The sequence below is a fragment of the Megascapheus bottae genome, chromosome 25 (genome assembly GCF_031878675.1).
Source record: "Megascapheus bottae isolate mThoBot1 chromosome 25, mThoBot2.hap1, whole genome shotgun sequence".
Classification (NCBI taxonomy): domain Eukaryota; kingdom Metazoa; phylum Chordata; class Mammalia; order Rodentia; family Geomyidae; genus Megascapheus; species Megascapheus bottae.
The window spans coordinates 17,169,622-17,183,005 of record NC_143533.1 but is presented as its reverse complement, the minus strand read 5'-3'; the positions used below and the strand labels follow the sequence as shown (position 1 = coordinate 17,183,005).

General features: G+C 38.7%; 1 protein-coding gene across 1 annotated transcript in view; it reads left to right on the top strand.

Moving 5' to 3' along the window:
• Ap4e1 (adaptor related protein complex 4 subunit epsilon 1) overlaps positions 1–3,112 on the top strand; it is a 38,591-nt gene extending 35,479 nt beyond the window's left edge. The window contains exons 20-21 of the mRNA XM_090358418.1: positions 719–876; positions 2,296–3,112. Coding sequence (XP_090214544.1) covers positions 719–876; positions 2,296–2,456 — 319 coding nt within the window. The 3' untranslated portion in view covers positions 2,457–3,112. The remainder of the gene's footprint in view (positions 1–718; positions 877–2,295) is intronic.
• The last annotated feature ends 10,272 nt before the right edge of the window (positions 3,113–13,384 follow it).

Here is a 13,384-nt window from a genome sequence, read left to right as displayed (position 1 = left end):
TACCACATAGAAAAAAGCTGGAAGTGGTGCTGTGGCTCAAGTGGTAGAGCGCTAGCCTTGAGAAAGCTCAAGGACAGTGCTTAGGCCCTGGGTTCAAGCCACAGGACTGGCAAAGGAAAAAAAAAAAAACAATCTTACCTTCTCTAATTGTGAAGGTAGGCCCCAGGATGAGCACTAGTATTCTGAAGAATGGGAAAGTGTATCACACAGTTGTTTTGTACATATTTATAAAATCCTCTGTATCTTTAAAAATATCTTTTGTCTTGAATGTTGAATCATTTCATACTCATCATAACAGTTAAGTGCTACATAAAAATGTAAGATATGAAAGTTGCCAATAATCTCTCTCCAGAGATATCCAGGGCTATTAGGTCAAATGCTTTCTCTTAGCCTAATTAATTAAAAGTTAAGGGTCTTTGTGTTTATTGTCTTTTCATGACTTTGAATATTCCCAAATCTAAAGTATACATAAATCATTACTTGCTATAGCCTTATTAAAATGACTTAATTCCCTGAGATAAAATTAGATAGTGTATTGAAAAAAACATTTGCAATTCAGTGTCTTCTACATCCAGTATACAGGAATGTTGGAGGATGAAACACAACATAAATTTTATGAGACCCACTGATTATATTTCCACGAGTCCTTTGAAGTGTATTTTCTTGTTTAACATTATTACATTCTTATACATATGCCTAATTGTAAAATTATTTTCAGACCTTTAAAAATCTCAACTGAAGACTTTGGAAAACTCTGGTTATCCTTTGCAAATGATGTGAAGCAGAATATAAAAACATCAGCATCTCAAGCTGTTCTGCCTTCTGCCCTAAATGTGCTGCAGCAGAAACTACGACTTCATGTTATTGACGTTGTAGGTTGGTACAGTTATGAAGACATAGAGCAGTCCTGTCACCATCAGAACACAAACCAAGTCTTGCAAGTGTCAGATCTCTTACAGCTATATTTCTTAATATGAATATCTTTCAAATAAGTGTGCTTTTCATATTAAGGACATTTTTTATAGAAAAAATAAAGATTATCCCTTTAGCCATGTGTAAGTAACATAGTAACAGTAAGTACATCACATTATTGTGCAGCCATCACCACTGTTCATTTCTAGAACTTTTTTTTTGTGGTGGTGGTGGTAGTTCTGGGGCTTGAACTTAAGGCCTGGCACTTGACTCATGCCTTCCCTTTGTACTTTTTGGTGGTTAATTGGAGATAAGAGTCTCACAGACTTTCCTGCCTATTCTGGCTTTAAACTATAATTCTCAAGCTGAGCTTCCTGAATAGCTAGGATTATAAACATGAACCATCAGTGTTCAGTTTTCAGAACTTTTCTTAACATTCTATTTGAAACTCTGTATCCATTGAACACTAATTCTTTTTCTCCCCATTTTGGTCCCTGGAAGCCACTGTTTCCTTTTTTTTTTTTTTTTTTTTTTGTGGGTCATGGGTCTTGAACTTGGTCTGGCCATTGTCCCTGAGCTCTTCAGCTCAAGGATACCACCCTTGAGTCAAGCCCCACTTCCCGTTTTCTAGAGGTCAGTTTGAGATAAGATTCTCAGATTCTTTGGTGCCCAGGCTGGCTTTGAACCTTGATCCTCAGATCTCAGCCTCCTGAGTAGCTAGGATTACAGGCATGACCCATCGTGCCCAGCACTGTTTACTTTTTGTATTAGGTAACTTATGTAGTGGAATCCTATAACATTTGTCTTTTCATGTTTGGGTTTTCTCAGCCTGGTATCTTCATTATTGATCCACATTGTATCATTTGTGAAGATGTCTTTCATTTTTCCAGCCAAATACTTTTCCACTATATGAATTACCACGTTTTGATGATCTATTTGGATTACTTCTACTTTTTATTATTTTTATTTTTATTTTTGACAGTCCTTGAACTCAGGGCCTGACCACTGTCCTTGAGCTTTCTCAAAGCTATCACTCTACCACTTGAGCCACAGCACCATTGCTGGCTTTTTCTTATATATGGTACCAGAAAATCAAACGTAGGGCTTTGTGTATGCTAGGCAAGCACTCTACCACTAGGCCACACTCCCAGCCCTACTTCTACTTTTTGATTAATGTGAATAATGTTGCTATGAACTTGATTATAGAAACATTTCTTTGGGTTATATCAGCTTAATTCCAAATTCAAGTTTTTGATGAATTACCTTATCATTTTCTGAGCATTGATTATTTCTTTATGTGCTTGCTGTCCATTTGTATATTCTTGGGGAGGTGTGTGTAGAAGTCTATGTATTAAGTAGGTTTTCATTCTTGTTTTATTGTAGGCAGTGAAGGGCTGTTGGCCTGTCAGCTGCTCCCATCAATCCCCTGCTTATTGCATTGCCGAGTTCACGCTGATGTGTTAGCCTTGTGGTTCAGATCTTCCTGCCCTGCTCTACCGGACTATTTATCATATCAGTGTCAAAAGGTGATGGAGGAATCCTAGCAGAAGCTCTGCTTTATTTTACTCTATCAAGATAAATGGTTTACATAGCTAAACTCATTTACCAAAGTGAAAAGAACTCATGGTACTTTTTTTCCCCTTCTTTTTCTGTGCCAGTACTGGGGCTTGGACTCTGGCCCTTAGCTTTTTCGCTCAAGGCTGATGCTCTACTACTTGAGCCATAGCTCCACTTCTGGCTTTTTGGTGGTTAATTGGAGATAAAAGTCTTACAGACTTTTTCTGCACAAGCTGGCTTTGAACCATGATCCAAAACAGATGTCAGCTGCTTGAGTAGCTAGGATTATAGGCGTGAGCCACCAGTGCCTGGCTTTTAATGCACATATACTTTTAATGCAAATAGGGATTATGACAAATTTTGATTTATGTGGTTTTGTTTTTTATACCTAGTTAAGAAAGATTCTCAAAGTAATCCCTAACCTTCTACTCAGGATTGTACAGTATGTTTGGGTTCCAAAACAGTAACCTAAGCTTATGTTATAAAATGCTAGTGATTTATATATCATTTAGTGTGGAGGTACTGAAAATATTTATTTTGTTATACATGATTTTATAGCAAGTTTACTCTAGCACTAACAATTTGTAGTAAAGCCAAGTCTCAATTCTTAGCATTAGTGGAAGAAGGAAATGAATTTGATAATCCCAAACCTAACTCAAATTCAGCTTTGGAATGCAGTGTGTTTGATGGTGGGTCAATCAGTACTTTAATCTTGTTTTGTGTGGGTCAGTGTTGAACCTGTTTGGCATTGTACACACTAACAGTTGTAGGAAATCCATGAGCATGCTGGACGTTGGACAAATTCAATCTGTGGTAGGTTTCTAACTGTAGATAACTTCTTACATTTAATTCCAGATAATTTGGCTATCACTTTTGTCTGTTTTCCATTTGCATTTCTATTTTATTTTAAAACTGAAAATGGATCACTACATCCTTATTTTAAAAATCCAGAGTCATTTAGAAAATGTTAATAAGTAGAAACAGAATTCATAAAAGCACGGTATAAAAGCATACCCATATAAAGTACTTTTTAGTATGACAGATATGTTAGTTACTACTTATATCTTTTTGGCAAATTAAAATTTGTGACTATGGTATATAAATGGCAAAACTCTTTTCTGGCCTTTGAATCCACTGTACTCAATGGGTTGTAGCCGAAGCAGGGACCTTGTAAGTATGCCATACAAGTTCTTCAGCAAGATGTCATTTCATATTATAATTGTGCCTACATCTTCTTTTTATATAACAATTTTTTTCAGTCAGAGGAATGATGGACCAAAATCAGGATCATACAGTACTGAAATAGTATTTTTAAAACCTTATGGTGCTGTGGAAAATGTTTATTATTTCACTTTTTCTGGCTTGTCACCATGGAGACTATTCAGGTAATATATATTATATTAGTCATTGTGTTAATATTCTAGTTAGTTGGCACTGTTTCTTACCCAGGTCAGGCATTCTGGTTTTAGTTACTCATCTGTTATTATTGATAAAAGGGGATTCCTCAGAGCTGATAGATTTCCGTAGTCATCTGTGTCTGTAGCAAAGTACACAAGCAGTATTTTTTTTTGCTTAGTTAATTTAAAGTTAAAAAATTAACACCTTGTTAATTTCAGTCTTTTAAAAACATGCAGGGAAACCTTGCAGAAAGAGCAATAAGCGACTGGAATTTACTGTATAATGGGTTCCTCCATTTGAATGGAGGCTCAGATTCATTCTCAAGCTCCCAGCACAGTTAAGAAGAAGGGAATGTACATACTTGGGGTATGGTAGACACTGATAGCTAGCCTCATTTCAGCTCTCCTCTCCTCTCCTCTCCTCTCCTCTCCTCTCCCCTCCCCTTCCCTTCCCCCCCTCCCCTTCCCTTCCCCCCTCCCCTCTCCCCCTCCCAGTTTTTCTGCTGCTTTGTCCCAGGGTGTGTTCATGAGTGGCAGCAGTAGTTGTCATGAAACATGCTAGGCATGCAAAGACATCTGATCATAGAAGTATGTTTAGGGTTAGGAGCATGATCTTGAGTCTGCCAGAGGGAATACAGTGTCACTTAATTCTTTCTGAACCCACTAAATAAGAGGTTGGGTAACAGGGTTTCTACTGAAATGTTTAGTAAAATGTTTACAATTTTTATATTTTGATGATTTTTAAGAACTAATAATAGATATTAAAGAAATTTAGATCAGTATATATTTTATCTAAACTAATTGAATATTTTAAGTTATAAATCAGGCACAGTCAACTTTTTTTTCCTTGTAGGGATATAAACATAAAGTAGGAAGAATTATGTTTATAAACATACTCATTCTTTTTACTGGATAGCTATCATTTAGTCAGTGGAAGGCAACATCTGAGATGAGAGCTGGGGGCGATGCTCAGCTGGATGAGTTTTGTGCCAGGTATCACTGCTCAAATGGCAGTGGTAGCAGAGACGAGCCGGAGGGGAATAAGAGAAGAGAAAAAGGCCTTAGGTACAGGTGGAGGAAGAAGGTACAGATTCCCACCAGAATAGTTCCTAGGGAAGCAGGTGGATGAGAGGCTCAGGGTTTGTAAGTGAGCTCCAGTTAGGGTCCTTAGAGAAACTGCAGGGGAAGCTGAGCAGTTAGGGAACACTAATGTGTGAAGCCTACCAAGCCTGGATGTGCCTGCCGAGGGGCAGTTCTGCCAAATCTGTGGTTAAAGTGCAGTGTTTTATTTTTATTTCATGCTAATAATTTTAGAAATTATTGAATTTTTAAAAAATGGATACACATGGTCTCTATTTCATGATTGTGAGCCACTGAAAGTGCACTGATCCTTCACATGTCTTTAAGGAGTTTTGCTGTGTCAAAACTTTAGGGGAGAAAAATGCAAGTAACTAACAATTTAGTATATATTTATTATTTTATTTTGGAGTTGGTTTCTGTTATTTCAAAGAGTTCAGTTCAACATAATAAGTACAAATAAATACAATGTTATTCTTTGGTGTATATGTTCTTTATTTAAATAGATGAATAATAAGTAATTATTTAATCAATAATTTGGTAAGCATTATTTAACTACTTTGTAATATTAATTAATAGTAACAGTAAAAAAAAAAATGGTAAGGGCCAGGGATGTAGCCTAGTGGTAAATTGCTTGCCTAGCATGCACAAAGCCCTGGCTTCAATTCCTCTGTGTACCACATACACAGAAAATGCTAGAAGTGTTGCTGTGGCGCAAGTGGTAGAGTGCTAGTTTTTAGAAAACTCAAGGGCAGTGCCTGGGCCCTGAGTTCAAGCCCCAGAACTGGCACAAAACAAACAAACAAAAAATCAGAGGGCATTAGTTAAGAGAACAAAAGCAATTGGGATGGGATGGAAAGAATAAATAACATCAAACAACTTGATCTGGTTAATTGGTGGTATTCCTGTGTATGTTGTCAGAGAAAACTTTATGGCTTCCAGGCACATGAAAGCACACATTGGTTCTTACCATACCTGTCCATTGCCTGTATGTTCATTCTTAATCTGACTAGAGTATTCAATATAGTGTTTTGTTTCTGTTTGGAAACTTTCATTATGGACACTGAAAGACACAAGAAGCCCAGTAAACCAGTTACAGATTTCATGACCAAAGAATCTGTGTGTCTTGGTTAGCTCTGTATTTGGTATCCTAAAACCCAAAAGTTAGGCCAGAAACAGAATTTAAATCCCATCACTTTATGTCTGGCTGGCTACAGTGTCTAGGAGGCAAAAAGTTCTGAGACTTGAAGCTCCATTTTGGAGCACTGAGGAACAAGAGATTTAAACAACCATAGTAGTAAGTGAAAAGAAGTGCAAGTAAGTTGAAAGAAGTGGCTTACAGCCAAATGGGCCAGGGTTGGTAATTGTGTGATAGCTATTTGTGTTGTATTCATAACGAGAGATGGAGACCATTTCTTTATATATATGTATGTATGTGTATACGTGTTTAAAATAGACTATTGTAAGTTTTTTTTAGAGAGAGCAATTTTAGACTCAGCAAAATTGAAAGGCAAAATGGAAATTTCCCATTACTTTCTGCTGAGTTTAGACAAACGTATAAGGACATGTATCCACTCTATAGTAACATCCAGAGTATTTTTACCCCCTAAAAATCCTGTGCTCTGCCTATACATATCCTGGCCCCTACCCTGGCAGCCATTATCTTGTCTCTAGTTTGACTTTTTCCACATTTCATTTGGCTAGAATCATAAAGTATGTAGATAGCCTTCACAGATTATTTTCCTTTGCTTTGAGGTTCCAGTTTCCAACATGCTTCATGTCTTGGTAGCCAATTTTGTCTTAATACTGAACAATCCATTGTCTGAATATACCCCAGCTTTTTTCCCCAGTCACCTACTGGGGAACAAGTTGGTTACTTCCAAGTTCTCATGGCTTTGAGTAAAGCTGCTATGAATATCCATGTGCCAGGTCTTGAGTGATCATTAAGATTTCAACTCTGTGGGGTAAACAAGTTGCTGGATTACATGATGAATTCTATTCCTATGTCAGATACTATCATTTCTTCTGTGATCATGGCAGGCCTTGCAGTTTATCACTTCCCTCTTGCTCCTGGATTCCAGACTGAACCACAAAATCCTGCTTACCAATGGCTGGGAGTTTGGCCTAGTGGTAGAGTGCTTGCCTAGTATGCGCAAAGAAACTGGATTCGCTTCCTTGCTACCACCTACAGAGAAAAAGCTGGAAGTGGTGCTGTGGCTCAAGGACAGCACTCATGTACTGAGTTCAAGTCCGAGAAAGCTCAAGGACAGCACTCATGTACTGAGTTCAAGCCCCAGGACTGGGGCAAAAAAAAAATCCTGGTTACCATAGCACTTCATGTTAAAGTTGCCATTGACGTGAAACTGATAGTTCTTCTGTCTTCAGGTAGTTCATAGTCCGCTTATAACAGCAACCTTCCCTCTACTAAGGTGGGGTTCCACCTTATGGGCTCCAGTTATATTTTATGTTTCTATTTCACTTGTCTATGTGGTTTATCTGCCATCTACAATGCCTTTCTTCCTCTAATTAAATCTTAAAGACCTCCAAGGCCCAGACAGTTGTCATCACAACAGTTAGGAAACATTTACTGAGTCGGTCTTGTTCAGAAGCTATTCCAGAGGTACCCAGTTATCCCCAAACCCTCGTTAACAGGCATTTGTTTCTGTTTTACTGATGAGGAAATAGAGCTTATATGACTTTACTAAGGTCACACAGATTGCTATGGTGGACTCACACTGGGATTTCATGGTCTCCTTGAGGTATTCCTCTTCTTTATTTCTCCATTTTTTTTTTCCTGCCACACCTTTCTTTGGCTTTGGTGAGGAGCAGCTGGCTGTTTGGGACCCCTGCCAATAAGAGTGTCATAATGTCTGTGAGCAGATTGACAAGTCGCAGCCTGTCAGAGCAAGGAGGCTTTTCCCTACTGGAAACATTTTGTCTTCTTTTCTTGGTTCTTTACATATTTGAAGCTATTCTGACTGCCAAAAGTCCAGCTAGAATTTAAAAAAAAAACAGTTACGGAAATATTATTTTAGATTAATTTGGTAGTTGAAGCAGTAAATTAGATAATGGTATGATTAATTTATCTTTTTGAATTGGGTAATTGTAAAGCCAGATAAAAACTATTTTCAAAAAGTTAATCATTAATGATTATTCACTTGTACTTTTTGCGTTATTTTATTAGAACAGTCATCACCAAAAATGAGTAAACAGATAAATCCTTCATATAAGACATATACATATCTGTATATTAAATGAAATAAGCATGCTTGAAATCATTAACCACTATATTTAGATAAATGAGACTTTTTTTCCAGTTGATAAATTGGTTCAGTCACATCATATTATTCCGGTTTTTCTGAATATAAAGGCCTTCTGAAAATAATGTTTCTCAGTCATAGTGCTGTGATTAATCCCCAATAGCAGAGTGGGAAGGAAAAATAAATCAGCTCCTGCACAGAGTTTTGGCAAGAAGCCCATGACAGCCAGAATCCTGCAGTTCAAGGCTGTCTCTCTGAAGCTGTATGAGATCAAAATGTAGCTTACTGGGGCTGAGAACATGGCCTTGTTTAGAGTGCTTGCCTAGCATGCACGAAGACCCGGGTTCTATTCCTCAGTACCACATACATGGAAAAAAGCCAGAAGTGTGCAGTGGCTCAAGTGGTAGAGCTCTAGCCTTAAGAAAGCTCAAGGACAGTGCTCAGGTCCTGAGCTTAAGCCCTAGTACTGGCCAAAAAAAAATGCAGCTTACTGTCTGCTCCAGGGCAGCCAGCTGTCAGTCTCAGCCATTATCAGCACCAGTTATCATTCTAGGCTTCCTAGGGTTCTCCAGAGACTCCGTGCTTGAGAACAGAAGGGACATGACCTCATACATAGTCTTCAAGAGATTGTTACCCACTTTACCCCATTTTAAGGAATCTATTTAATGGGATTGAGTCATCCCATTGAGTGAGTTTGCTGCACTTGATCTACTCCGTTTTCCATCTCCTATCCAGTATTCCATTACATTGTTTCCCAAGCAGGCAGCTAGCTATTTGACATCCAGTTATGAGGCCAGGGTACGAGGGCATGATAATGATGATAATGGATAACTGTGAATCTGTCTTAGGAGTATTCAGACTCCATCATGGTTACTTAATGCTTTATTTAAAGGGAATTCTCATGTTAGAATCTCAGGCTGTTCTAGGAACTCCTGACATTTCACTAAACCTGCAGTACTCTTCTGTTGAGAATCTTCCTGTTTTCTTTTTTCTGACAAGAATTTGGAAAGCTTAACATGAAAGAAGATGGAAAACCATAGATTGAAAACAGCAGATAGTTTGGTTTTTTCTTTTATTTTTTTGAGCTTGTTTTTGTGAAATGAACTTGAAGTAAGTCTTGCTGATCATATTAGCTGATCAAGGGCCTTGGAATAGGTGTACATACAGTAAGAAGGAAAAACTTTGGGTTTCATGGCAGGGAGAAAAGGTGTAGCCATCCAACAGTAGAAATGATAGTATTGGCCATTGTGTTTAAGCTCTGAAACAAGGCAGAAAGAAGTCTAGAATGAGAATAAAGGTAGAAGAAAACAGAGGACAAGAAAAAAAATTAAGTGAACATACGGTTTTGTGAATCTCCCAACTGATTTCAAGACTACAACCTGAACAAGAGAAAGCAGAATCATTGTTAACCTGAGCAGGATCAAACCCCTTTCATATGCAGCCTGGCCACCTCCTTTTTTAAGATCAGTCTCCTCTTAACTAGATAGTTAGAATTTCCTCTAGAAGACAGGTAATATTAAACAGTGAATAATGACCCCTGAGAGATTCTTCCAAAGCTCTAAAATTAGACATTACCCAGAATAAGCACCAAAAGTCTTGTGATATGCCATAAACACCAGCACTCGCAGTAGCATCTTGATACAAGGAGGTGGCTTCACAGAGCTTTGGAAAGTTACAGCGTCATAAATATCTATGAACACATTATTTCAGTTACTCTTAACAATTTTTTTTAAATCTGCTCCAACATGGTTCTGGCCACTTTTAGAAGTTTCCATGTAAATACACAAATAAGATGCTAGGGGGGAAAATGACAACAGAATAAAATCAAGTCAAATATCTCATTTAATCCACAAATAGTATGATACAATATGAAATTGTTTTATGGGATTTAGTTAAATATTCTTTTTGGTGGTACTGTGGCAGGAGGTATATCTTCTTGTCCATTTAAAAAGAAAGGGTACCTGGAAAGGGAATGGAGTGAGCAACTTTTGAACCTCTATTTTATTTTTTCTTTCTTTGGCTACAAATGATTCAGGAGTATCATAAAATACTAGATGCAACACACTGATGTTTGTATAAATTTATACTGACACTTAAAAATGTTATTGAACAACCTTTAGTACCCTGTCACAAAGTGAGCCATGAAAGAAAATTAATTCTGAATCAGAGCTGATTCTGTTGTCACTAAGATTCATTCAAGTAGAAATGGACAGTTTTAGTTGTATAAAGATGTGATTTAAGGGAACATTTTAGAAAGGGTGTGTGTGTGTGTGTGTGTGTGTGTGTGTGTGTGTGTGTGTGTGTAGTGTTGAGGCTTGAACCCAGATCTTTATATACTGCATGGGTGGTCTACCACTAAGCTATTCCCCTAGTAAGGGCACCATTTACTCAGTAATGAAAATAAATACCCTGAGTATGACCTGAAATTCTTTCCTCAATCTGGAATCCTTTCCTGCTGAAAGTTAGTTTCCAGTTACTTGGGGTGTTGAGGGGAACTTTGCTAGTGCTTTTAATTTGTGTTATAGGTTGAGAGCAGATGGAGTTCAGGTGGACAAGGCTCAAGTCTGTTTCTGCAGGAGATAAATAGAGTCGAGTGCTATCTGATTGTCCCCTGTTGTTTAGGTTTCTTGGTGATTGGGTAGATTAAGGAGATATGTTTAATGACTGCTTTGTTTCAGTCTTCCTTTGAAGGCTCAAAGCAGACTCAAAATTACATACAAACAAGTGTGGAAATAGGGCTATTAATTTGGAGAACATAGAGGATGAAGAGGAATACCTAGTTCTAAAAAATCTAGTTCTCCCTTTTCCTGGATTTCCTGTACAAAAAGGCAAGGGATGTGGCTTTAGCAAGTAGGTATCTGCCATAAAAGCTGCTTTGAAGGACAGCAACAATAATGAGAGAATGAAAAAATACAAAAGGTGCCTGGTGCCAGTGGTTCATTCCTATAATTCTAGCTTCTCCGGATGCTGAAATCTGAAGATTGCAGTTTGAAACCAGCCCTGGTGGGAAAGTCTTTGAGACATTTTATCTGCAATTAACCGTCATGAAAGTGAAGCTGTGGCTCAAGTGGTAGAGCCCTGGCTTTGGGTTTTAAACAGTGGTAGTTCTAGACCACAATGGACAGTGATATCTGTCCAGCAATATTTTTTAAGAAACAGCTTCTCTTGCCAGGCGCTGGTGGCTCATACGTGTAATCCCAGCTACTCAGCAGGCTGAGATCTGAGGATTACAGGTTCAAAGCCAGCCCAGACAGGAAGGAATATGAGATTCTCATCTCCAATTAACCCTAAAGTGCTAGAAATGGATCTGTGGCTCGTTAGAATGTCATCCCTGAGTGAAAAATTAGAAACAGGCCCTTAGTTCAAGCCCCATGACCAGCAAAAAAAAAAAAAAAGTTCCTGCTACAAAGGTCATTCTCTCTATCCCTGGTTTCAGTGGCAACTGCAGCCTTTGAAACTTTGTAATTTAGGGCTTACAATAAGTGAAAAGATGACTAGGAGCATTAGCAGGTAAATGTATTCCATAATCTCTATGAATGATGCAGGTACATGTGCTGGATGCTCAAGAAGCTTTGGAGGCTGAGCAGTACATTGAGGTCTGCTAGAACAGGGTGAAAATCATTTCTGAGATAAATAGTCCATATTCAAATGCCACAAGCACTTGTTTGTCTAAACAGAAAGCCTTGAGGCCCCACCATTTTAATCCTGGAGCACAAGATTTGGATCTGAACCAAAGTTTTAAAGACTTTTTATTGAACAAGTTCAAAGATTCATTTGGTCAGCAGCCAAAGTGTGGTCTTGATTTGTTTGCATTTCCTCTGGGAATTCACAGGCAAGTGAAGAATTGGCTAGCCTTGACTGTGAGGGTCACCCTTCCACTGTGAGCCTTGTCTCCTGGGCAATGACAAGGTGGAGATGGAGAGCTAGGGAGAACTAGTGTGTATATGCAGCAGCCTAAGCCTGGTGCAGTTCATTCTGGGCTGAAGAAGTCTCTTGCATCTGCAGTGTCTCCCCCAGTTAGTTATCAGTGAACTCAGTAATCAGCTACTTTATGATTCTGAGGGTGAGAAGCAGGGAGGGGAAAGGTGGGCAGCGAAATGCCACTGCTGCTCTCCATTGATGATGAAAGACCTGCTCCAGACCCCATGGCACCACTCATATGTGCCAATAGACCATTTCTTCACATTCAGGTTCTTGGGGTGTTTAATTTAGCAAAGATTTTTGTTCACACAATCCTTTGATATCTGCAGATGTATGGGGAAATCGGTCAACTGGATTAACTGCTTTTTTTTTTTTTTTTTAATTTGTGTATAGGGGCTGGGAGCCTGGCCTATGGCAGAGTGCTTGCCTAGCATGCACAAAACCCTGGATTCAATTCCTCAGTACTACACATACAAGAAAGTATGTTAAAAAAAAATCTGTGTATGCCCATATGAGAGCTTGGACTCAGAGTTTAGGTGCTGTCCCTAAGCTTTTTTTCACAAAGCTTGTGCTCTACCACATGAACCAGACCTCCACTTTGAGCTTTTTTAGTGTTATAGTGGTTAATCGGAGATTAATTGATTTACTGGTTAAAGGGAGATAAGAATCTCATGGACTTTCTAGCCTGGGTGGGCTTCAAACTGTGATTCTCAGATCTCAGCCTTCTGAGTAGCTAGGATTACAGGTTTAAACCACTGGCACCCAGCCTAAAAGCATTTTTTTTTTTATCAGTCCTGGGACTTGAACTCAGGGACTGAGCACTCTGTCCTTGGGCTTTCTCAAGGCTAGAGCTCTATTACTTGAGCCACAGTGCCACTTCTGGCTTTTTCTATGTGGAATAGAATGTGGGTCTTCCTTCATGCTAGTTAAGTAATCTATCACTAGGCCAAACTCACGGCCCCCGGAGCATTTATATTCTTAGATAATCACAGAATTTGAGATATATAGAGTGTAAGTTGAAGCTGGAGGCAGTGGCTCACGCCTGTACTCAGGAGGCTGAGATCTGAGAATTACGGTTTAGTGCCCAGCCCGGGCTTTAAAGATCCTGAGACTTTTTTTTTTTTTTTGCCAGTCTTGGGGCTTGAACTCAGGGCCTGAGCGCTGTCCTTGGGCTTTTCCCTCAAAGCTAGCACTTTGTCACTTGAGCCACAGCACCAATTCTGGCTTTTTCTATGTGGTACCAAGGAATTGAACCCGGGT